The 24,077-nt window shown below is 43.9% G+C and overlaps 2 protein-coding genes across 3 annotated transcripts in view; one reads left to right on the forward strand and one right to left on the reverse strand.

The window, feature by feature from the left end:
* Positions 1-8,526, reverse strand: part of MTBP (MDM2 binding protein) — a 58,238-nt gene extending 49,712 nt beyond the window's left edge. Inside the window, exons 1-3 of the mRNA XM_075920177.1 lie at positions 8,370-8,526; positions 1,947-2,027; positions 44-117 (exon numbers count right to left, since the gene is read on the reverse strand). Coding sequence (XP_075776292.1) covers positions 44-117; positions 1,947-2,027; positions 8,370-8,445 — 231 coding nt within the window. The 5' untranslated portion in view covers positions 8,446-8,526. The remainder of the gene's footprint in view (positions 1-43; positions 118-1,946; positions 2,028-8,369) is intronic.
* The window catches only part of MRPL13 (mitochondrial ribosomal protein L13), a 46,070-nt gene continuing 30,462 nt past the window's right edge, over positions 8,470-24,077 (forward strand). For both annotated transcript variants that reach the window (XM_075920178.1, XM_075920179.1), the window contains exons 1-4: positions 8,470-8,601; positions 9,530-9,653; positions 16,685-16,778; positions 18,722-18,782. In XM_075920178.1, the coding sequence (XP_075776293.1) occupies positions 8,575-8,601; positions 9,530-9,653; positions 16,685-16,778; positions 18,722-18,782 (306 nt within the window). In that variant the 5' untranslated portion in view covers positions 8,470-8,574. The remainder of the gene's footprint in view (positions 8,602-9,529; positions 9,654-16,684; positions 16,779-18,721; positions 18,783-24,077) is intronic.

The raw sequence follows: 24,077 nt of genomic DNA on the forward strand, positions 1-24,077 counted from the left end.
TGCACAGTTAAGTGAAGAGTTACGGAACTGTTTTTATTCTTACCTGATAAAAATCATTTATGACTTGATTTGCAAAATACCATTTCCTCATACCTGGAACACCAGCTACTGAACATGCTACAGAACAATAAAACAAATGTTCAAACATCAAAAGCAATTCTGCCTATTTCAATTTTATTTCCTTTTTACAAAGATTCTGAATTAACATTTTTACTTGTGACTTCATTTACTGCTTCAGTTAGGAATTTAAGTTACACAGTCATATACGGTTGAACCTCTCTAAACTGGGACTCTCTGGTCCGGCAACATCCATGGTCCAGCAGAACCCTGGATGCTTCTGGACCTGAGAGCCACAGTGGCCGGGAGTCTGGCGGCAGGAGGGCCAGCAGCTGGGAGCCCTGACAGTCTTGCAGCCCTTCCAGGACCAGGAGCCCAGCCGGGCTGGTGGCAGTGGGGCCAGAGGCTAGCAGCTATGCTGGAGCTGGGAACCCAGCGGGGCCAGTGGCCAGGAGAGAAGCTTGGGAGTGGGGCCAGCAGCCAGAGAAGAGCCCGGAAGCCGACAGCAGAGGCACTGGTGTTGACCTCTCCATATCTGGCAAACTACCTGGTTTGGGATCACTCAGGTCCCAGGAGTGCCAGATAGCGAAGTCCAACCTGTGCACCTTTCTAGGCAACTACAGGAATTATTTAAAAAACAAAGATGCTTTCTTTCAGCAATAATTTGCCCTCTATCACTGCAAGCTCTATTTTGGTCATCTAAACACCTGTCTATGTTGCAAATACAATCATGTTATGTAATTTGGTTATAACCTGGTTACACCCAACACGCTAACAAACACTGTCATAATTTGTAGTATGTGCAGAATACTGGGGCTTTAGCATTAAGATATGTTTAAGGTACAGTCTGTATTGTAAATGGGATTCCATTCTAGATTGGTTGAGGCAAATTAGTAATAGGGGCAACTGCCTTGTATCAGTTCCCACAACATTGCTGTTACGTAGCATAGGTAATGCAAGTATGCAAATTACAAATTATGACAGCTTAAACTGAATGGCAGTCAATCTGTAGACAATAAAAGTTACCTAAATTGGAATGCTACATTTACATTTTAGTTTTGTAGAAAAACATACTTAACATGTACATCTTAATATGCCACTATTGCCTAAGAATTAGTTTTCTTTTGGCATCACAACTGAAGCCTCAGCATAAGCTTATCGCATAGTCGACTAGTGATGCAACTAGTCGCTTCCCCCCCTTGCCGCCTCTATCAGAGAGAGGCAGTGGGGGGGGGGGCACAGAGGAAGAGCGGAAACTGGTGCCTGTGGAAGCCAGCTTAAAAGCTGGTTTCCCCCAGCACCATCTTCGTGAGGGGCAGGGGAAGTAGAGGCACTGCAGGAAACAGAATGAGCAGGGACTGAAGCAGTCTCTGCTCATGCTGCTTCTGCTGCAATCCTGCTTTTCAAAAGCAGAAGCCTGGAAGGGAGCATGGGGCCAGGAGTCTCCTGCTTCTCCTATACTCCCTGCGGGGCTTCCTTTTGAAACGTACAAGAAACCCCACAGGGAGTATGAGGCCAGCAGGGGGAAATGACACAATTTTTGTCAGTTTTTGTCACTATGGTCCTGGTCTGAACAGCAACGAAAACACCTGTCACAGCTTGGATAACCCACAAACTATAGCAGACACTGTGGCTATTAGGAGGGTTTTTCTGGCTAAATCTGCATTGGTTATACTTATTCCACTTTTGGAAGATTTTCTTCATAAATATAATGGCAGAAACTTAAATTGTGGAATTTTTTTTTTTAATGAAAGCTCAGATTCTGAAGAAAATGATGACATTCGTTTACAAACCTTCCTATTTGCCCCCGGCACATGATTTTTCAAGCTCTGGTTAAAGAACAATCTCAATAACATTTGCCTTGTTTTGTTATTTGCCAATATATTTACCTGGGAACGTGTTTACATCCTCATTTATAAAGGTTCTACAATTTTCTTTCAGACGATTATAAACATTTGCAGCAGTTATGCCTGCAAAAACAAGTTTATATTAATAGAAAATACAAAAACAATTCCTTCCTTTCTTGAAAACATAGTCCTATAATCTTAAAACTTAGGCCTTGTCTATAGTAAAAGGTAAGTCAATGGATCTAGAAGTATGCACTAATTCAGCTAGTCATATTTTAAAACTGATTTAGTTAAACCAGCACAGTCTTCTACAGGAATTATAGTAAAGCCTATGTTTAAAGAACTATATATTTTTGAAATTAAAAATTTTATGTTAGATATTGAATTTCAACTGGAAATTCAATGATCTACAGGAAATGCCAGAAAAATTGTAATTAGGCCAGCAGATCCAGTTAGTGTAAAGCAGTGTTTGTTTGTTTTTTGTTTAAAAAAAAAAAAAAAAAAAGGTGCAGAGCCAGAAGAGGTTATGCATGCTGCTGCTCCCCATCCTCCATCCCGCAGCTGGGGAAAGAGCAGCACACAGACGCATTGCCTGGAGGCTTTACCCGCTGCTCCCACTGGCCAGAGTTGTAGCCAATGGGAGCATCAGGAGGCCGAGCTTGTAACACAATACCTGGGAGCGATGTGGGGTGTGAAAGCACCTCCTTTTGTCCCCTCCCCCAGTCAGAAACCCCATCCCCAGGTTGCTCCTGCACCCTCTCCCCGGCCAGACACCCTACCTCAAGCCTGATCCTGCACCCTTCACCCTGGTGTGATACTCCACCCCCACCCTATTTCTGCACCCTTCCTCCCAGCCGGACGCCCATCCTCCCTGCTTCTGCACCTTCCCCCACAGCCAAACACCATACACACACCCTGCTCCTGCATCCTCCCCCCAATCAGACATCCTCCTCCCCAAGCTTGCTCCTGCATCCTCCCTCCTGACCACACACTGCACCTTCCCTTGCTATTGTCCCCTCCTTCCCAGCCAGACACCCTACTCCTACACTCTATCTCCCACTCAGAGCTCACATCTTCACCCCACCTCGATCCTGTACTCTCATCCCTATTCCACTCAGTAGCAGCCCTGTCCCACACACTGAACCCCTCACTTTTGTCCCCACCCTAGAGCCTAGGAGGGGGTCCACAAAATCTACTAATCCTGGAACTCCAAAAGAGTAAATCTGGACCATGGAAAGCTCTGAACTTCAGTCCTCCCTGTCGCTCTCCCTTGCTCTGTGGGGCTCACACGCCAGAAGAGTGAGATGTCTCAGTTGGGGGCCAGTGAGGGTGGGCATTTTGGGAGGGGCTTTTTTTTGCTTCTCTCGTGTGGTCCCCAACTGATTTTTCTGTGGATCAGTGGCAACTGATCCAAAAAAGATAGCCCAGCTTAGCCATAAATAAAGGAAACATTGAAACTTTTTGTGTTGGACATAAATTAATATTTTATTGTATTTAAAATGAAGTTAGATAAACTAACATGAGAAAGTTAAAGCACTTATTCTGTTTAATAATTTAATATTTCCTAGCTACAACACTAGTAAAATGGTTTGGGTGTAATTGTGAAATTAACTGCAAGTTTCCATTAAAAACTGGTGTTACACGGAAAGGTTTGCATTGATCCTGGTGGACCATGGGCCAAAAAGTATGAGTACCAATGGACTAGATGATTACAATGGTCCTATTTAGCCTTGGACTCTATGAATTAATAAATGAATGAAAAAACAAAACCACAAAAAGCTAAAAAGTCACAAAAGACCATCTTTTCAGATGTGCTATGGTGTACCACCATCACGAGTATGTCAGTATGCACTGGTGTGATGGTGCATAACTACCACAAATGTCAACAGCTCAAACTACAATTTTGCAGATTTCTTTTATTCTCTATGAAAGGCCCGCCTGCGTGGCTGGCCGGGAGTAGCCTGTGGTAAGCACCTCCTGGACAGAGTCTGCACTTCACAGGCCTGCCTCCACCCAAAACCCCTCTCCGAGCTCAGAGGCCCCTCATCCACTCAAACTCCCTCCTAAAGCTCACACCCATCATCCCCAACCCATGCACCAGCCCAGAGCTTTAAGTGTGATGCAGCTGTCAAAATATTTTGGTCAAAAACAACAAAAATGGCTCTTCTTTGAAAGGTTGCCATCGCCTGGCTCAAACCAATCTCTTTCAGAGTCCTCCGAGTGGCATGAGTGCATAAGGCACCTACAAAAAAGCATTTGTGATCACCGATCCACACAGTCCACCTAAAACCTGGGACTCCTGCCAGAAATGCACACCTCACCGGGGGGGAGGGGGAAAAAAAAAACACACAGAAAAGTCTAGAGCAGGACTTCTCCAATTTTAGTGCACCGCAACCCCCTTCTGACAACAAAAATTATTTCACAACCCCAGAATCGAGGACGCGCCTGAGCCCGCCGAAGCCGCGCTGCCCCTTGCATGGGGGAGACGAATGGGGGGGGGGGGAAGGGAAGGGCAAAGCTCAAACCCCACCACTCTTGGCATGAGGGCAAAAGCTGAAGTTCAAGGGCTTCAGGCCTTGAACTAAGTGCTATGACCCAGTTCCCTTGGGCTTTGGCTTCAATCCTGGGTTGTGGTAGTTTCAGCTCCAGACAGTCTAAGCCAGGCATGTCCAAAGTCCGGCCCGCGGGCCAAATGCGGCCCGCGGTCGGATTTAATACGGCCCCCCGCTTCTCCCGGCTCCCCAGTGCTTTTTTTAACTGGCGCGCTCAGCGCGCCGCTTCGGGCCGCCGCCGCGGTCCCAAACCCTGCCCCTGCACTCCGCTTTGGGGCTGAGAGTGCAGGGACAGCCCCCGCTGCCTCCCCCTCTCCTGGCTCCCCGGCGCTCCTCTGACTGGCGCCGCTTCCGGCCGCGCCGCCGCCGGCCATGGTGGCCGTAGAGGTCCTAAAGTCCTCCATGTAGGGCACGTCCGCAGCCCCGCTCCCCCGCTTGGCTACGGGTTCGCCCTGCCCCCGGGCCGCCGTGAGGCCAGCGTGCCCTGCGCTCTCCACCCGCCTCTGACCCTGCAAGCCCCCTACCTTGGGGCTGAGAGTGCAGGGACGGACTCCGCAGCTGCTGAGATCAGGGACGGACTCCGCAGCTGCTCAATCTCAGTATCTGTGATTGGCCCTGCGCACTGTCAGCTTCCTGGCAGGCTCAGGCACGTGGAGCTGCGAACATTAGAGACTTCGCCACAAACGGGCTCAGGCACATGGAGCTCATCATTAGAGACTTCGCCACAAACAGCCACAAAGGCAAGAGAATTCTTGTTGGGCAGTGTATTAGTGCAGTGTATTACTTGGGCAGTGTATTAAACCTCTGGCACTGCGCTCACATGATCCCTTCCCCTTCTGGTCAATTTAAAAAAATGGCGACTGTAAATAAGAGAAGGAAAGTTGACAGTGAGGGCCGCCACTTCCAGGACAGGTGGAAAGTGGAATATTTCTTCACTGAAATAGAGAATCACTGTGTTTGTCTGATATGCCAAGAGACTGTGGCTGTTTATAAGGAATTTAATGTCAAGAGACACTACCAGTCGAGACATAGCACATACGACAAGCTTACAGGGCACGACCGCAGTGAAAAGTTGAAGGAACTTGAAGCTGTTTTAATGTCACAACAGAAATTTTTCATAAGAGCCCGTGAGTCAAATGAAAATGCCACAAGGGCGAGCTATGAGGTGGCAACGTTAATTGCTAAAAATTGCAAATCTTTTGCTGAGGGTGACTTTATCAAAGAATGCGTTATGAAAATGGTTGAGAATATCTGTCCCGAGAAGAAGCAAGAGTTTGCCAACATTTGCCTGGCTCGTAACACTGTAGCATGGAGAATTGAAGAGATTTCATCAGATATTAAGAGACAGTTGACATCCAAAGGAGTGGATTTTGACTTCTTTTCAATAGCCTGTGATGAAAGCACGGACCTATCTGACACAGCTCAGTTGCTGATTTTTATGAGAGGGGTGGACGATGAAATGAATGTGACTGAAGAGCTACTTGACCTCCAGAGCCTTACGGACCAAACAAGAGGAAAAGATTTATTTGTTTCTGTTAGTTCCGCCACAGATGACATGAAACTGCCTTGGAACAAAGTTACTGGGATTATTACTGATGGGGCACCTGCCATGGTTGGTGAACAAAGTGGATTATCAACCCTAATCTGTAACAAGGTGATCGAAGAAGGAGGCAAAGCTATTAAACTCCATTGTATCATTCATCAACAAGTTCTCTGTGCTAAACATCTCAAATATGATCATGGTATGAAACCGGTGCTAAAGACTATTAATTTTATTCGCTCTAAAGCCCTGTGCCACCGCCAGTTTAAACAGTTTCTACTGGACATCCAGGCTGAATACGAAGATGTTTTATATCACAACGATGTAAGATGGCTCAGTCGGGGGTCTGCACTGCAGAGTTTCTACTCTCTCAGAAAGGAAATCAGAGAATTCTTGGAAACAAAGGGACAACCAATGCGAGAACTATCTGATCCTATTTGGCTGGCTGATTTGGGGTTTCTAGTTGACATAACAAAGCATCTGAATGTACTGAACACGAGTCTTCAGGGGAAAGATGCAGCGGTGAACCAGCTTTATTCACACCTCAAAGCCTTTGGGACAAAGCTGCAACTTTTCATAAGGCAGTTGTCACAAACACAGCCCAATACCATACATTTTTCAGCGTTGCAGGAAATAATGAACAGTTTTCCACAGGACAATATCAGTGCGCAAACGAGCAGGTATGCAGCAGACATTGCATCTCTGGCTGGGGAGTTTAAACGGCGCTTTCAGGACTTTGCAGCTATTGAAAAGGAGATCAGCCTTTTCTCCTCTCCATTCTCTGTTGACCCCGAGGATGCTCCAGATCAGCTGCAGCTCGAGCTCATTGAGCTGCATTGTGACAGCGAGTTACGCAGTCGTCACCAACAGCTCTCTCTTGTGAACTTTTACCGCCAACTGGATAAGAGCCGGTTTCAAGAGATTCGAACATTGGCTAAGAAAATGCTGAGCTTGTTTGGCTCAACATATATGTGTGAGAAGACATTCTCTGCTATGAACTTTAACAAGAACCGCGTGAGGACAAGACTAAGTGACTCTCACCTGCGTGACATTTTGCGCATCAAAACCACTGCCTTTGAACCAGACCTAGCCTATGTACTGCAGTCCAGATCTCAGTTTCACCCTTCACATTAGTGTAGGCAAGTTTTTTTTTCAATTGAGATGAATACATTGTAAAATCTCAGTTAATGTCAGTTGGTCTAAATCAGTTATAAATATATTTGGACACAACATGTATAGTTGGTGTTATGTCGTTTGCCGTTTGCAATAAACTTTGCATAAAATAGTTAATTTGCATTTAATTTTAATGGTTCAAAGAATGTCAGGCAAAATGGTCGGCCCTCACGCATGTTCACTTCATCAAATCTGGCCCTCTTTGAAAAAAGTTTGGACACCCCTGGTCTAAGCCAACCCTGGCGCCCCCTTTCACAGGTGGTTATGACCTACAGCTTAAGAACTGCTGCTCTTGAACCACAGCTAGAAAACCAACACAGCGAAGGGTGACCGCTATAGGAAGTAGTGTCAGGACTAGGGATGTTAACTAGAGATTACTTTACTAGTTGAGCAGTCAATGGAATTTCCATTGGCTACTCGATAGGCACTTCCGCGTACAAGAGCCCCGAGGGCACTCTTGTGCATTTCAAAGTCAGAACGCTGTGCACAGCCCAGGGCAAGCGGGTAGGCCCGCTGGCCCTAGGCTCCATGCTGAGCTTCCTCTTTGAAATGCACAAGAACCCCCGTGTCCCCAGTGAAATGTCATCTTGTACATTTCAAAGCTGGCATGCTGCACAGAGCCTGGGGTCAGTTGGGGAGTCCCCAGCTAATCCGGGGCTCCGAGCGGTGCTGCTGCTTTGAAATACTCTGTGGAGCCAGAAGAGTGCCCAGCTGCTCCCAGGCTCCGCTTGGCATTGCAAAGTGGCAGCGCCACACTGAGCCCGGGGTCAATGGGGTGCTACCACTCGAAGTACCTCCCTTTTCCCAGCCCCTCTTGGTGCCTCTATAAAGGCAGCGGGAGGGGGGAATGGAGTAGTGGACTATCCTGTTGACGATCCTATCCATAAGCGTTTGGTCATGGGAACGTGACTAGTCTTTAACATCCCGAGCCAGGACCCATCCAGCACCGAAGTGCCTAATCACCCCCGGCTAATTGTCCCCCGTCTCCCTGCATCCCCTAGCGGCAGGGGGCACTTCCCCACCGCACCGGCTCCCCCGCGCCAGACACCGCTCGGGCTGTGTCTGCAGGAGTCGCCGTGCTCCGAGCGGCGCCTGGCACCGGGCGGGTGGCCACTCGGCGCCCCGCTGCCCCGGCTCGGCGCGCCCCCAAGCCAGGCGGCCCCGGGGTGTCTCTGCCCCCCGATACCCGCTCGCCGGCACCTGCTCCGCGCTCAGCGCCGCCGGGGCGCCGGGCTCTCCGCTCCTCCCAGCTCACGAACAGCAGGTACCGGTCCATGGCCGCGCCCGGGCGCCTCTTCCCGGGACGCTCGGCGGCCAGTGGCGCCGCCTCCCGCCCGCTTCCGCTTCCCGCCGCCGGGTCCGGCAGCCAACCCGCTCCCCCGCGCCGCCGGAGCGCCGCGCCGCCATGGCCAGCTACACCAAGGCGGCCCAGGTGAGCGGCCCCCCCCCGCAGGGTGCTCGCTGCGCGGCGGAGCGGGAGCCCAGCGGCTGCCTCAGGCGGCTCCTCTCGTCGCGGGCGGGAAAGGGGGCGAGGGAGCGCGGGCTGCGCCCTTCACTGGCCGCGGGGCCTTTCTCCCCGCAGGCGTGTGGGCCGCGGCCTAGGGCGTGAGAGCTGCCTGCGTCGTGCTGGCCTAAGTCCTGGGGGCTCTGCACTTCCCTAGCAGTCCGTTCCCCCCACCCCCAGGCAAAGCTTCCATGCGTTGCTATAGTTACTCTCCTGGCCTGGAGAGATGAGTGCACCACATGCAGCAGCTTATTTTGTAGGGCTGCACTCAATAAGGCGGGTATAGGTTGTGCCTGTCTAACCAGGACTTTGTGGTCCATCAAGACCACAGATGTTCCTGGACCAGAGAGCCCCATGGCCAGAAGCCCTGTCAGGGCCAGAAATCTGATGGCAGGTGAGGACCGGCTGGCTGTACAGGAATCTTCCAGCTGGAGCAGAGGGGCAGAAGGAGAACTAGCAGCAAGAAGGGACAGTAGGCTGGGGGTGGGTGACGAGGACCTTCCCTGCTCGAGCAAATTCCCTCATTTGGGACTTGTTAGGTAGACGAGGGAAGTCCATCCTGTACAACAGAAAGAAAGGATCAAACAGGCTTTAATCTTACAAACACTTACATCAGGATTCTGCCAACACTCAGGCACTTCCCTTTGCACAGCAGTGAAATTAAGATTCTGCATAAATGTTTGCAGTATATGATGTCTAAGTGACTGCAAGATAAGTGTGTAAATACTTACAGGCTTAGGATGTTAAGATATCATTAAAGTACCTAATGTATTTTCTCTCAAATATCTAACAGTGTGGTTTTGTTGAGTTATATTTATTTTGCTGCATTGACAAAGTTGTGGTTAATCTTCTCTAGCAATGGGCTACTTTTGCCAGAGCCTGGTATCTCATAGATGGGAAGCTGCAGCCACCTGGAAAACTTGCAGCCGTGAGTGTAATCAGACTTCAGGGGAAGCATAAACCTATGTATCATGCACTAAGTAAGTATTGTAGTAAACTCAGATAAACTTGATTTCCTTCACTTGCATGTTTCCGTTGCTTTCAGTTTTATTAATCATATTTGGTTTTATGATTGTGGTTTTTTGCATTCTTTACAAACTTTGAGACTCATCATTTTCTCCTGCCTTCATTTGTTTTCTCCCTAAAGCCTTGTGTCATTAATATAGTCTTCCATAGCCTTTGCATTACTTAATATTGAATAGTTGCCATAGCATTTTTAGGTCCCATTATTCTAGATGTCGTATAAACATTTGGTCCCTACCCTAAATATGTTTAACTGTGAGCTTTTCAGGGTGGGGATTTTGTGTCTTTCAATGCCTTTGTACTAGGGATGTCAGCATGTACACAAATTCACGATTAACCAATAAGTCTGATCTTATTGGTTAATCTTGTCGACTACACGCATTCCTTCCCCTGTATCAGAGGCAGCAGCACAAGGTGAGAGGGGTACACTGGAGGCCATACGCACAGGGAGCCAGCTCCATGGACCCGTTTGCTCCTCTCTTGCTGCCCCCTATGGGAGTGGGGGGAAGGGAGTAGGCAGAAGCCAGTGCTGGGGGGAGCTGGCTTAAACCTGGTTCCCCCCCCGTACCAGCTCCCCAAATCAGCCTCTGTCCATGGGGAATCCGAGTTTCCGTGGACAGAGGCTGTTCCACATCTCATGGAGCAGCTTCTGTCCATGGTTACTCTGGGTCTGCCACAAAGAGGCTGCTCTACGGCAGCAGCCCCTGACCATTGGGGTTTTGAGCAAGTTTTTTAACTGGCTGGTTTTTAAACTGGCTCTCCTCATGGATCAGCCTCCCTTGCCGCTCCATGCTGCTGCCTCTGATAGAGAGGCAGCAGCATAGGGTGGCAGAGTGCTTCCTTATTTGTTTATCTTGAGTGTCCATAGCCTGGGAATGGTGAACTGCAGCCACTGGGAGCTACGGGCTGCCATGCCTGCAGTTACTCAATGTAAACAAGCCATCTTACAGCCGCAAAACTCCCTTCCTGCCATACTGCTGAGTCCCACAGAGCCTCCTCCCCTCGCACTGCTGCCTCTGGGAGGCAGCCAGAGGTGAGGACTGTGTGTAACCAGGAGGGTTAATCAATGAGCCCAAGCTCATCAGTTAACCATGTACATGAGTACACATTCACATCCCTACTCCAGGCCTGACCATTGCCAAACCAGAGAATTTGCCAAATAACGGGAGGTCAATATTGTCTAGCAGCATTACCAGCACTTCCATTGCTTACTGGGCTCTTAGAAGATAATTAGGGGTGAATTAGTGCTAAATAAAAGCACAAAACACTGAGATCCAGAACAGGAGGCTCTAAACAAACTTTATGGGACCATTGGAAACTTGGCCACACCCAAGCTAACTAAAATCATGCTGGACCACAGATGTTGCTGGACCAGAGAGTGCTGGACTACAGAAGTTCATCCTATAGCTGTAAGCTTGTGTTTTTGCACAGGTATGATTTGTGAAGTTGTGTGTTAAAAAAGCAGAAAATAGCTGAGAACTTAAAAATTGGATAGTAACAGACTGTGAATCTGGTGATATTCTGAACAAGTGATGGGCAACGTAGGGTAGCGAATGGGCCACATGAGTGGCCCTCTTTCATCTCAGCAGGCCGCAAGATTGTCGTAACCAAGACTGTCTCCTGGAATAGGGTAGTTTTGCTAACTCTGCTTACATATCTCAAATTTGCAAGGTGTGCCTGTTGAACTGTAGCAGCGCTTTGATGGGATGCAGAGGGAGGGCATAGTTCACAGTCAAAGTGCTCTTGCTTTACAAGTGTGTTACTTTAGTAATAGTCGTAGGTGGTAAGCTACATGGACGGAAACCAGCAGAGATTTACAGTCTTGTGCATGGGCAATGGTAAACAAAATGGCTTGCGTGCCACATCTAGAACCCTGGGGTAATTCTAAACTACATCCCTTTTTCGATAAACGGATATAAATTAGACATATCAAAATTGTAAATGAAGTGGGGATTTGAATTTCCTGTGCTTCATTTACATAATGGCGGCTGGGGCTTTTTTTTTTCAAAAAGCTGCTTTTCGGAAAAAAAAAATGCAGTCAAGACAGGGATCGTTAGACAGAAATGCCCCATTTCGAAAGATCCTGTAACCCTCAAAAAATGAGGTTCTCTGCCATGCTTATGTGTGTTTCCATTGCTTCATGCTGACTAAACAGAAATCCTAGATTTCTGAATGATGTTTGATGTTTTTTGTTGATTTATTTGTAGTTCTTGGAAAGTTGTGTGGATATCTGCAGGTGACAAATGAAGGTGTGAGTTATATTGATGGGCTTTGTGTACTCTGTAAGCATCCCCATCTTTTGGGTAGTTTTGTCAATGCATATTGGGAAAGGGTAGTTTTGTCAATGCATATTGGGAAAGAAAAGACTCATGCAAGGGTGACTGGGAGCAAGGTGTCAGCTTTCTATACTACAGTGCTTTCGATCTCATAATATATTGATCCCATAATTTTTGCTCCTATTTTCAATTTTTTATGAACTCGCACAGGGCGAGTGTGTAACACTGTGTGCTATCTGTGCCAGAAATATGTAGCCTATACTGTTCTTCAGTGTTGTGATGAGCACTTCAAGCATAACATGAAGAATGTTCTGTTATTTGCAGAACTGCGAGAGCAGCTGGCTGTCAGTTTGCTCCAGGGACATAGCAAGAGCCTATTCAAGGCTCTGGATGGCATTTGTGAAGCAGCTGCAAATGGTGGAGTGCCACTTCTGGGACTAAGAAATGAGCATTTACTGGTGGGGGGTCCCATCATAATGTAGGTTTAGGATGATGAACAGTGGCTGCAATACTTTCGGAAGCATAAGGCCACGTTCCTATATCTGTGTGCTGAGCTTGCCACAGCCATTGAATGCAGGGACCACAAATTGAGAGCTGCTTTGACAGTGGCGAAGCAAGTGGCAGTCATACAATGAAAATTTGCTATGGCAAATTGCTACCAGTCAATGGAACCTCATTGTGGAGGAGGAAAATCTCTGGTGACCATTATCATGCAAGTGTACAGGGCCATTAATAATCTGCTATGCAGAAATGTGAATCTCAGCAATGTGGGTGGTTTTACAGCTATGGGATGCCCAAAATGCTGAGAAGCAATATACGAGAGGCACATCCTTACTTTTGCTCCATATCACATTGCTACAGAGTACCTCAACAGAAAAGGCTACTTTTAAATGGTTATGTAAGTGCTCATCAATCATGAGGGATCTTCAGTTACATCTGTGTTGGCTGGTAAGGGAACATGCATAGTGTTCACACTTTAAGGACATACCGTAAAAATGCGCACTTTTTTTCCTATTTTTTCTGGGTCAAAGTCGGGGTGCGCATTATACATAGCAGATATTTTTTAAAGTTTATCTTGGCTCCCAGACAAGGCGAGGAGCAGGTAGTGCCGCCAGGCTGCAATGCCCTTGCTCCGCCCGGGGGCCCCCATGGCAGGCTGGGAGTGGAGAGTGAGCCGCAGAGCACGCCGCCCCCCAAGTGCAGCAGGGCACGGGATGGAGAAGGCTGTGAAGCACTCTGGTGAGGAGCCGCAAACTGCCCTGGCCCAGGGTGTCCTGGTTGGGCCGTCCCCCTACTCTCGGCTGCAGCTGCTGCTGATGGCCGGGTCCAGGCTGCAGGTCTGGTGGAGCCTCCACTTGGAGAGGCTCTTGGAGGAGGTAGCTGCACCCGGAGGCCCCCGCAGCAGGTGCAAGCTGGGCGCAGCGCGAGGGCAGCTGTCCAGGGAGGCGGGGGGTCCCCATGGCAGGCGCAAGCTCAGCGTGGTGCACAGGCAGCCTGGGGCCAGCTCCAGGAAGTGGGCGAGGCTGGGCTTGGTGCTGGAGGACCTGTTGGCAGGAGTGTAGATATATAGGTGTGCATTATATATAGGAGTTCAGTTTTTTCCATGATTCTGACATTGAAAAGGTAGGGTGCGCATTATACGTAGGTGTGCATTATACTCACGATTTTACTGTAATACTGTTAAGAACGCTACAAGCCAGAGTGTTCTTTTCCAACTGACAGATTATCTTTGGCAATATTGAAATATCAATAGTGATCCTAGGGGATCTTGCCTAAAATTTAGGAACCTTAGTAAATAAACAAGGTTCTTTGTACCTACACGTGAACCTTGAACCTGTATATGGTGCCACCCTGATAACATCAAAGAAAGATTCAGCTACAGGGTCAGCAGGTGCAGAATGAGCGTTGAATGTGTTTTTGATATATTGAAAAGATGCTAGTGGTGTTTACTCACCAGATTGGATCTCAGTGTGAAAAATATCCCAATGGTTATAGCTGCCTGTTGAGTCCTGCATAATATGTATGAAACAAAGCAAGAAACCTTGCCTCAGGAGAGGAGGTGGCGCTATCTGCTAAGTTTGAACATCAGACAAGCTGTGTGACTTACGCTTTGAAAAAACATTTGAGCAGTGAGCTGTAGTAATGTGTGTGTTGGTGCACTATGCTCCACCTCATGCCATAGTTTCAGACTTGTTTCAGAATTGTGTAGTGTTTGCTGTTTATCTGTGTGTTTATCACTTGACAGTGTACCTATTAACAATGGGGTACACCTTTTCCAGTTGTTATGACTACACTGTTCGGCACTGATCCTATTTAGGATCAGTCCTATCCTGTTTTTTAGCTGTAAAAACGCAAAAAGCCCTTTAAATTCTTTGGCTTTAACTGAAATTTAGGAAACTCAGTAAATAGTAAAGGTAAACTTTAGTAAAGGTTTTTTTGTAGCTACACATGCATCAACTGAGGCGCTCACAGGTCCATGTAGGTGAATCTGTGGTTGTCCATGCCTTTCCTGGTTTGGAATGGTAAGGATAGGTATCCATGCCTTAAGGAATGCAGGTACAGGGAGTTGGGAGGCTCTGTGCTGCAGTTCTCCACAGACAGCAGTAGAATTAGGGCCCTGGATTGTTGAAACCGGAGATCCACAAAAGTCTGCAACAGCTGAGTTGGCTGCCAGAGAAGCCCATCATGTCCTGGTGCATCTCTGTCTCTCCTGTTCTGGTGCCTTTCTCCTGTTGCACTTCCTTTTTCCATGCATTCTGCAATATTTACCCTCTGGCTATGTCTAGACTGGCCCCTTCTTCAGAAGAGTGTCCTATTCCTACTTTCAAGGAATAGGAATAAAGGACCTTCCGGAAAAGGGCTTATTTTCCGCAAGATCCCGTTTAGACTGGCGCTTTTCTCCGGCAAAACCCCGAGCCGGAAAAAAGCTGCAGCCATGTTCATGCAAATGCCGCGGGGGATATTTAAATCCCCCGCGGAATTTGCAATTCTGAAGTGTCTCATTAGCATCCCTTTTAAAGAAAAGGGTGCCAGTGTAGACACAGCCAGCTTGTTTATTGACCCTTGTATCTTAATTTAAACCAAGAGATTGTCTCCCTTCATCCAGGCTGACTAATCTGCAGTGAAAGCATTAGAGTTTATTTCTGTTACTATCACACTTAGGGAACCATATTAATAGATTAAGACCCTTTTGTCCCAGGTAATTTTACAAAAAGGTGCTTCCTGTCCCCAATGCTGATTATGACATGGAAAATCTTTTCACAGTGGTTGTGCAAATTCTAGCAAAGATTTACTAAGACTAAAATAAACACACTTTCAACCTTGTGCACACTGTTAGTTCATAGTCTTTTATTAAATATGAATATGAACAACCCTGTTCCAGAACGTTATCTGTATTGCTAAACTGGTGCTTGCTATGGTTTGTTAATATCATGTTTGAAATAATGAATTTAATATTGATTTGTGGTGGGTAAAATTGTTTTGCAACTAATTTTCCTATGAAAACTTGGATCAGTTATTTTACATAGTAGAAGGTATAACTTACAATATGATTGTAGGAATGATTTTAATAATGTGTATTTTAAAGATGCAAAACATCTTTTATCCACAAGATGTCAGTTGAGACCAAACTTTCCTGAAAATTAATGGGTTTGATCTTTCCCTGCAAAAAGATCTTTTGATGTTTCACCTTCACACTCATTTAATTTTTAACTTCAAGGCAGGGAAGAAAGGTTGTTTCTAGAAGGATTTTATTTGGTTTGCTGCTTCTCATGAAATAGGTTAAAATATTTTTAGTAAGATAACAAAACTTTTAATGTATAAAGCACTACTTAAACAGTATTGCACTACTTAAACAGTACTATATTTAATAATTCATAATTCATTTATTGTATAAGTAGCATTTGTGGTAATGTCCTAAATGCTGTTAGTTTTTTAATGTAGCGATAACAAAAACAGCAAATAAATTGTCTGTTTATGGAACCATTATATTATTATGTTAAAGGTGGTGCTATTTAGCAGTTATCTCATTTGAGACTATAACTTGGCAGCACTCACCTTTGGTGGGCCTCCCAAGTGCATGTGCCTGCACCGTCTTCTATTTAAAAGTCTCTTTGGCAACTCAGCCCTCTGGCTGTGTGTCACACCACTCTGCGTGCGAATCAAAACAGACCCCTTCCAGGGTACACATCTAAAAAGTGTCCATCTCGGTGCCCTTTGTAGTATCCTTTTGAGTCCATTCCCCACTCGGAACAGAGTGGTGCCTCTAGGGCTTCACTTTCTGGTGACAACGTCTTCGCCCTCACCTCAAGGCTTTATCTCCAAGTCCCAGCATAGTCCACCCAGCTACAAAAAGCTCTCCACAGGGAGCTGTCCTCAGTACTGCTGTTCTCTTAGCTAGTTCCTTATCCAGTCGGCATCCCTTGAGTTCCACACTGCAACTAACTACTACTCTTCTATGCAGTTCCTTTTATAGGACCTTCTTGGCCCCTGATTGGCTGCATCCTCCATTGCCACTCTAGCCTGTTTGGAGAACTTCTCTATAGTCTCTCTGGGAAGGGTGTGTCAGGACCACAAGGCCTCCAGCAGGGGGCCTCAGGGTCTGGTCCACCTCATCACAGATGCATTATAATATGATTTTTGCTTTATTTCTGTGAATATTTTTTGTGTGGACATGATAGCTCCTATTGAAATTTCTGTCCTTTATAATCTAGGCGACTGTGGAGACCATGTTGTCATCATAAATACAAGACATATTGCATTTTCTGGTAACAAATGGGAGCAGAAAGTATATTCTTCTCACACAGGGTAAGTGTTCCATGATATGATAGTAAATGCTCAAAGAAGTTAGTTATAGAGATTGATGCTGAAGTCTGTTTTGTTTTTAAGTAAATTTAAATATAAAATGTGAATTCAAAGGAAATTCCTTCTGTATTGTGTTATAAATCTTGTGTTGTGTTAAATTTCTCTATCCATCCTGCCTGTGGAAATAATCTGAGAACAATACATCAGAAGAAGGCATCAGTTAAATTTCCCTAGCAAAACAATCTTATTGGATGCAGACGACGCCAAAGAACAGGAATATCATTTTGGTTAAACAGCAAAAGTTTTTTTTTTCTAAAATACTAAAAAAGTCAACTATACAGAAACCAGCAATTTAAAAGGAGTCCAGAAGTCATCTTGAGTTATGTTAGTAGACCAAAGGGCAAATAGCAAAAACGAAATTATCATTTTCCAGTGCAAAAGATTTAACCAGATTAAAAGATAAAAGAAGGCACTTTGATGTTACATCTGAGTGATTTAATTCTTTCTAAAATTCACTGAGAGAACTTTTAAGAGATGAGGTGCTATGGAGATAAAACTGATGTAATGGTTATTTCCCAAGCTTCTGTATGGAGCACTGGTAGGTAAAATTTGTTTCTGTCGAATTATAATCAGTCAGTCAAAGCAAATAAGAACAATTGCTCCCATGTTTCTAACATGACCACATTAGTTGGATTACCTCTAATTATTAAAATCTGTTCTGAAAATGAATAAATTGTATGGAAAACATAAAAGTGGAGTTGAGGGTACTGGCAGAGGGAGGGAATTATAATTGTATTCAAATAACTTCAGTTATAAGTGAATAGTCTAAATGTATTATATGTACTGAAATTCATATTTTCAATTTTGAAGATTTTATAAAGTTGTAGCTGATCCATTGACTTCAGGAGGCTTTGGAACAAATGCATAGTTCAGATCAGTAACTGGAAAAAATACTACATTTGTAGGATCTGTACAATTTATAACAGCAGTAAAAATAACATCTACCCTCATAAAGCTTACAATCTAGGTAAATAACTTGTAACAAGTGGAAAAGACAAACAAAAGTGGATTGGAGAATGGAGAACAAAATAATGATAATCATAATAATAAGCTGTTTGTTGGGATAATAGTTTGTGCACAGTGTAACTTGCTACCTACCTAGCTGTGATCAGCTGACCATATTTAACCCTTTCAGCCTTGTGTTCTGTTCTGCTTAAAATTCATAGTACTCAATTAACATATTATAAATAATAATTTTTAAGCGCTTACAGAATCAAACACTATATTAGAAAAAAATGGTGTCTTTTTACTGGCTTATTTTGTTTCACTGTTTTAATATTAAATATGTTAATCTCTAGATTGTGACAGAAATTGAATTCCAGTTGAAATCAATACATTCTGTCCTTGCTTACATCAGAGTTGAATTTGTTTCACAGTATGTCATGTCATATTACAATAAATATGCTATATTGTGCCAATATGCGGATAAAATGTAAACAACAGAGTAACGGTCAAGTAGTAAAAAAAGCTAGTACAATCTTACATATATGAAAGCCACTGACTGGTTAGCAGTTGAACACCTCAAGCAACTAAATAATTCAGCACATTTTACTGAACTATTTGTATGTTGATATATCTTGTATAATTATTATCGTGATGGTTTACCTATATCTTTTCTCCTATCCACAACCATTTGTGAAAGGACTACATGTGAGTACTCAAGTGAGCAGACAAGAAAGTACAAATACTATTAAATGCTTTTGTATATAAGGCACTTCCTAGAATGTTTCTACATTAAAAATGTGTTATCTTAGTGGGAAGCACTTCTTCATCTGTTTACAGATTTAAAGTAAGGCTGCACTTCTCCTCTAGATGTTACATGTTCTGCCACCAACTTCTTAACTACACACAAGCAAAAAAATTTACATTTCTTTGGATGTTTTTAGTTACCCGGGTGGCTTCAAGCAAGTGACAGCAGCTCAGCTTCACATAAAAGATCCAACAGCGGTGAGTACCAGTGTTTCATTTTTACTTTTGCTTTTCTTAGTTTAGGGAACCTATTTTATCATATTTATTTGTTATTCCGATGGACAAAAAACTGAATCAAGCTCTTCCATTTCACCTTTTACCAGATTTTTCTTTAAAAAAACCAACAACCTAGGTACTGCAAAGGTGGAAAGTAGAAATGTTAGTGTTAGCTTGTAGTTGGGATCCTCTGACTGACCAGCTTCTGCATTATATCACTCTCCCCTCTTCTTTACGGTTACAGTGAGTTCTTTCTTCTCCACCTGTTCACTCTTTCACCTTCTTCTCTGCTCTTTCTCTTCTCTTTAGTGTGACTCCAGTTCAGCTCATGCTGTAATAGGGAGACTTTACTGAATTGGTGGTCTAAATATGCTTCACAGTCTTTGGTTTTTTTCTCATGCTTTATCTTTCTATGTTCCTTCATTCCCCTTTGATTTCTGCCCTGTTCCCAGCAGGGAGAGGGGAGGTGGGAAGCCCAGCACAGAACCCAGCTCTGGGACCATTCAGCTCCGGAGGGTGCCAGACCAGGGAGGTCCAATCACTGTGATTGATTGCCAGAATTTTCAAAAATGGAAACCTAACTATGGATTTAAGCATTTAACTTATGTTTCCTGTTTTTGAAAACCTTACCTGCTCTGAATATACAGATATGAGCTGTGTGACACAGACTTGGGAAAAACACACTGGCATCCATTTCCTGGCTTTTACTGCAAGTTGTGGACATGCAGCAACTCTGAGGATTAGAGGGTATGTCTACACTGCAATTAAAAGCCTGTGGCTGGCTCACACTATCTGGTTCAGGCTTGTGGGGCTTGGCCTGATGGGCTGTTTAATTGAGATGTTTGGGCTAAGGGTGTGGCCTGGGCACTGGGACCCTGTGATGTGGGAGAAGCCAAGCTGGACATTTGCACTAATTAAACAGTTCCCTAGTCAAAGCTCTGCAAGCACACTTCCGGTGCCACTGGCCAGCCACAAGTGTCTAATTGCTATGTAGACATGAGGGGTGTTAATGGTTAACCAGTAAGCATCACCCATTATGGTGAGGCTTACTATGTATGGTTAACAGCCCGCTACCCACCGTGGCCAGGGAGCTGCTCCAGCCCCGTGGGGCCCACCATAGGCAGGGACACTCCAGCCTTGCCAGCGCATCCCCCGTCTGCAGCAGCGCACCCCGGCAGGGGTGCTCCGGCCCCTCTGCCCTAACCCATTTAAGACACAAATCCATAGGGCCTGGTTAAAGCCCATTGTCTTCAAAGGAATTTGGCTGAAGAACATTTATATAACTAATTTTAAAACACTTGGTTTTATTCACACCAGATTATTCATCTGTGAAATGTTATTGTTTGTATTACAGTACCATTTAGGAGTTATAGACCAGGATCTTGTTGTGTTTGGCACTGTACATATACAGACCAAAAAAAAAAAAGGAAAAAATTTCTGCCCTGAAAGAGCTTTGCTGCTTATAGTCAGTTGTTTAATCGTGCTCAAATAAAGCAAAACAAAAAAACACTTAAAGGAGAAGCTGTAATATGTCTGTACTGAATTCGTAAACCACTATTAGTCTCTTGTCCAAAATCAGTTGTCTGTCATTTTTGCTTGACCTTCAGATATTAGTATCTGTACACTAGGAGGCACTATAGCCTAATTTATATGCAAGAGCCTAAGATGTGGAAGTTTTATAAATTCCCTTCTGGCATTCACTCGAGTTTTATTTTTCTTGCCAAACTCCCATTGATCCCAGAGAAATTAATTTAAGACAAATCTCTCATTTCCAATAGTTAAAACATGTTAAACAAAGACTCAGCAAATGGTGATAGAGTTCAGAATTTCATCTTACAGTTCTTAGTGAGAGAGGCTTTCTTAATCAACAGTGTCTCAGGGACTGTGGGGAATTACCTCACTCTGTGTTCAAAGCAAAAAAATCATATTTGGTGGTTAGAGAGATCAGAAAGAGATCTGATTTCCATGTTTTTGTCACAGTAATGATTTAGAAATTGTAGACTTAGTATGCCAAATATTCTGTCTGTCTAGATATTATGATCTTCATAAGTGTAGTGGACCATGTAGTGCAACAAGCAGTTTGTCTGCACCCTGTACAAAGTGACAAGACAATTAGCAGAATGTGCATGAAATTGTTTAACAACTTGGATGAATATTCTAAATTTCTTACCTGAATTTCACAGACAACAGTATTTTGTAACTACATGAAATGGCAAGGATGGCTGAGCACAGGGCCTGAATTATAGGGAAAACTACCAGATTATACTCCATGTATAGTTAAGAAACCATCAAGATTAGCTTTATTGTATCTATAAATGTAACTAGAAACAGTATGTTTGCAAGTGGAAATATATGCTAATCCACCATTTATTTTGCTCTAGGCTCTAGATATGTAAGTGAAAACTTCATACTCTAGATGTAATAAAAACAGCTAAGAAAGATTTTTGTCTCAAAGGAGAGTAAAAACTATTTATCCTCCACATTCTATTAGCTGTCTTGTTTCTTAAAACTGTGTTCCTGTTACATTCTCTTATCTTTCTCTACCTGCTCCTCCCTGTACTTCTCTGTTCTTCTCCCTCCTCTTTTTCCTAGCTTTGATCCCTTATTTCTTTCACTCCTCTGCCTATATAGTTTTCCTGCTACACTTCCCCTTCTCTCTTTACTTAAGCATGCTTTTAAAAAAATTGGATGGTCCCTCTGCCACATCACTCACCCCAGTATTGGTATTCTCCATGCTGCTTCAATATAATCAAGGGGAGGGATGGGGCAGCCTAACACATGCTGCCTGTAAGTATGCATGCTCTGCATGGGTGGGCCAGAGAGAAGTGCTTGGTGGACCAGATTCAGCCTGTCACTGTACTTTCTAACTGAAAATATAAGCAAAATTTAATTGACAATTGCTTATTTAGTTACTTTGGAAATTCCACATGAAAATTAGTGAGCATAAACCAGTTCTAAAAAAGTGAGAAGTACTGTATGTGAGTTGGCGACTGTTTTTAAAGATTGTGTTGCCACTTGCAAAGAATTAGTTATTGACAGTTACTCAGATTGCACTTCACCTACTACGAATAATTATAAAACAGGACAAGATTTAACATTGACAGTGTGCTGTGAGGAAGCCTACAATGTAATCATTGCCCTGATGTGTGCAGCTGCAGGGAGTGTAAAACATTCTTACCATTTGAATGTTATTTAAAAATCACTTACATGCATAGACTTGAATTGCATCTGTATAACAATTACCTTTTAACAGAAAAATCTGGGGCAGAAAACATGGTAAAAATCCTTACAGGTGGTCTTTGAAAAACTGCAGTTTGGGTTAGGGAATGCATGGTGTAATTTTAGGTTGGTAATGCACATATCAAAAGACCGCTTGTAAAACATCAAAAAGAGGGTTTCTTTTAAAATGATGGGAAGGGGTAACAGTATTTAATCAACCAGAGCAAAACTTCAAAGTCTGGATTAGTAGAGGCATAGAACTGAGTATGCTATGAATTGGGAAGAATATTGGAACAGGATCAAGATCTTAGAAGTTCTAAATACTCTCAGCAAGACTTCACACGTGGTTTGATCTCAGGTTTGGTTCTGGATGAAAAAAATTGCTTTTACTATTCTTAATCTTTTTCTCATTTTGAGCCTAATCCTGCAAAGTGTGGAAGGCTCTCAATACTTTTCAGGATTGTGTTCTCTGAATGATATCAGTTTAAAGTACTCCAGTAATTCTAGAGTTTTAAATAGTTGTGCAGAGCAGTAATGGAGAGTGAGATGGGGTGGATTGGAAATGAAGTGCAATTAATATATAGTACACAGATATTCAAATTGCAGGAAAGTATTAACAAATCAAACTATGGAAGTCAGAATGATGCAGCTTCTCTTGAGTCATGAAATACTTTCACTATAACTTAAATAGTTAGAAGAAAAGCATTATGATTAGGCTCTACCAGATTCACGGCCATGAAAAACATATCATGGACTGTGAAAATGATCTTTTGTGTAATTTTATCCTGTACTGTACAGATTTCACAGGGGAGACCAGCATATCTCAAGCTAGGGGTCCTGACACAAGAAGGAGTTGCAGGGGTCACAAAATTATTGTACTGGAGTCATGGTATTACCACTCTTGCTCCTGTGCAAAAATGGTGGCTGCTGACCAAGTGCTCAACTCTGAAGGCAGTGGCACTAGCAGCAGCACCAAAATAGGGATGACAATACCGTACCATACCGCCTTTACTCATGCACAGCTGCCTTCAGAGCTGGGTGGCTGGGCAGTGGTGGCTGCTCTGAAGGCAGCACCAGCAACAGCACAGAAATATGAGTGGCAATACTGCAACCTTCCTACAATAACCTTACCATGCCCACCTCCCCCAAAACCCTATTTTGGGTCAGCACCCCTCCAGTTACACCACCATGAAATTTAAGATTTAAATATCTGAAATCATGAAAATTATTATTTTTAAAATCCTATGATTGTGAAATTAACCAGAATGGACTGTGAAATTGATATTGCTTTATTGATACCCACCTTTGAATTTGTTTTACTTATTCCTGTAATTTTCAAAAATGGAAACTTAACTATGGATTTAGGCATTTGACTTCTGGTTCCTGTTTTTGAAAATTTTGTCTGCTCTGGATATATTGATATAAGCTTTGTGACACAGACTTGGGGAAAACATATGGGAATCCATTCCTTAGCTTTTACTGTGAGTTGTGGATATGCAGCAACTCAGAGGAATAGACCCTGTTGTTTAAGGGTTTTTCTTAATCTAATCTCCATCAGCACATAAAAGACATCATTTTAACTGGAGTTCTGTTTATTGGAAATGTATAGTTAAAATATAGGAACATTTTATTTTACTGAAAGAAATTATGTCACATTTAATGAAATACTGAATCCATATGCACATCTTCTATGAACTAGAGATTAGCTTTCTTAGAATTCTGTAGTCCTCTATTCTTTTGTTGTAAAATTCAATTGAATATCTTTTGTATTTAGTAGTAACAACATCACACTCTTCTTACAGCTAGAAGTATCACCTTGTAAATGTCTCTGTTTGGTGCTGCTTTTTATGTTATGCCTTTTTATATTGCAAAATTAGCCGTAGTTCAAATTCTGTTGAGCTTTTTTTTAATTTAATTTAAACTTCCATGTTTTCTCATCAAAGCAATTAGCACTACATGGTGTCTTTGGGAAGGGTCCTAAGCAAGTAGAGTATCTAAACAGCTCCACTCAGGAAAAGCTGTTACTCAGACAGACCTTGGGGTCTCATAGAACCATAT

The sequence above is a fragment of the Pelodiscus sinensis genome, chromosome 2 (genome assembly GCF_049634645.1).
Source record: "Pelodiscus sinensis isolate JC-2024 chromosome 2, ASM4963464v1, whole genome shotgun sequence".
NCBI classification, from domain to species: Eukaryota; Metazoa; Chordata; order Testudines; family Trionychidae; genus Pelodiscus; species Pelodiscus sinensis.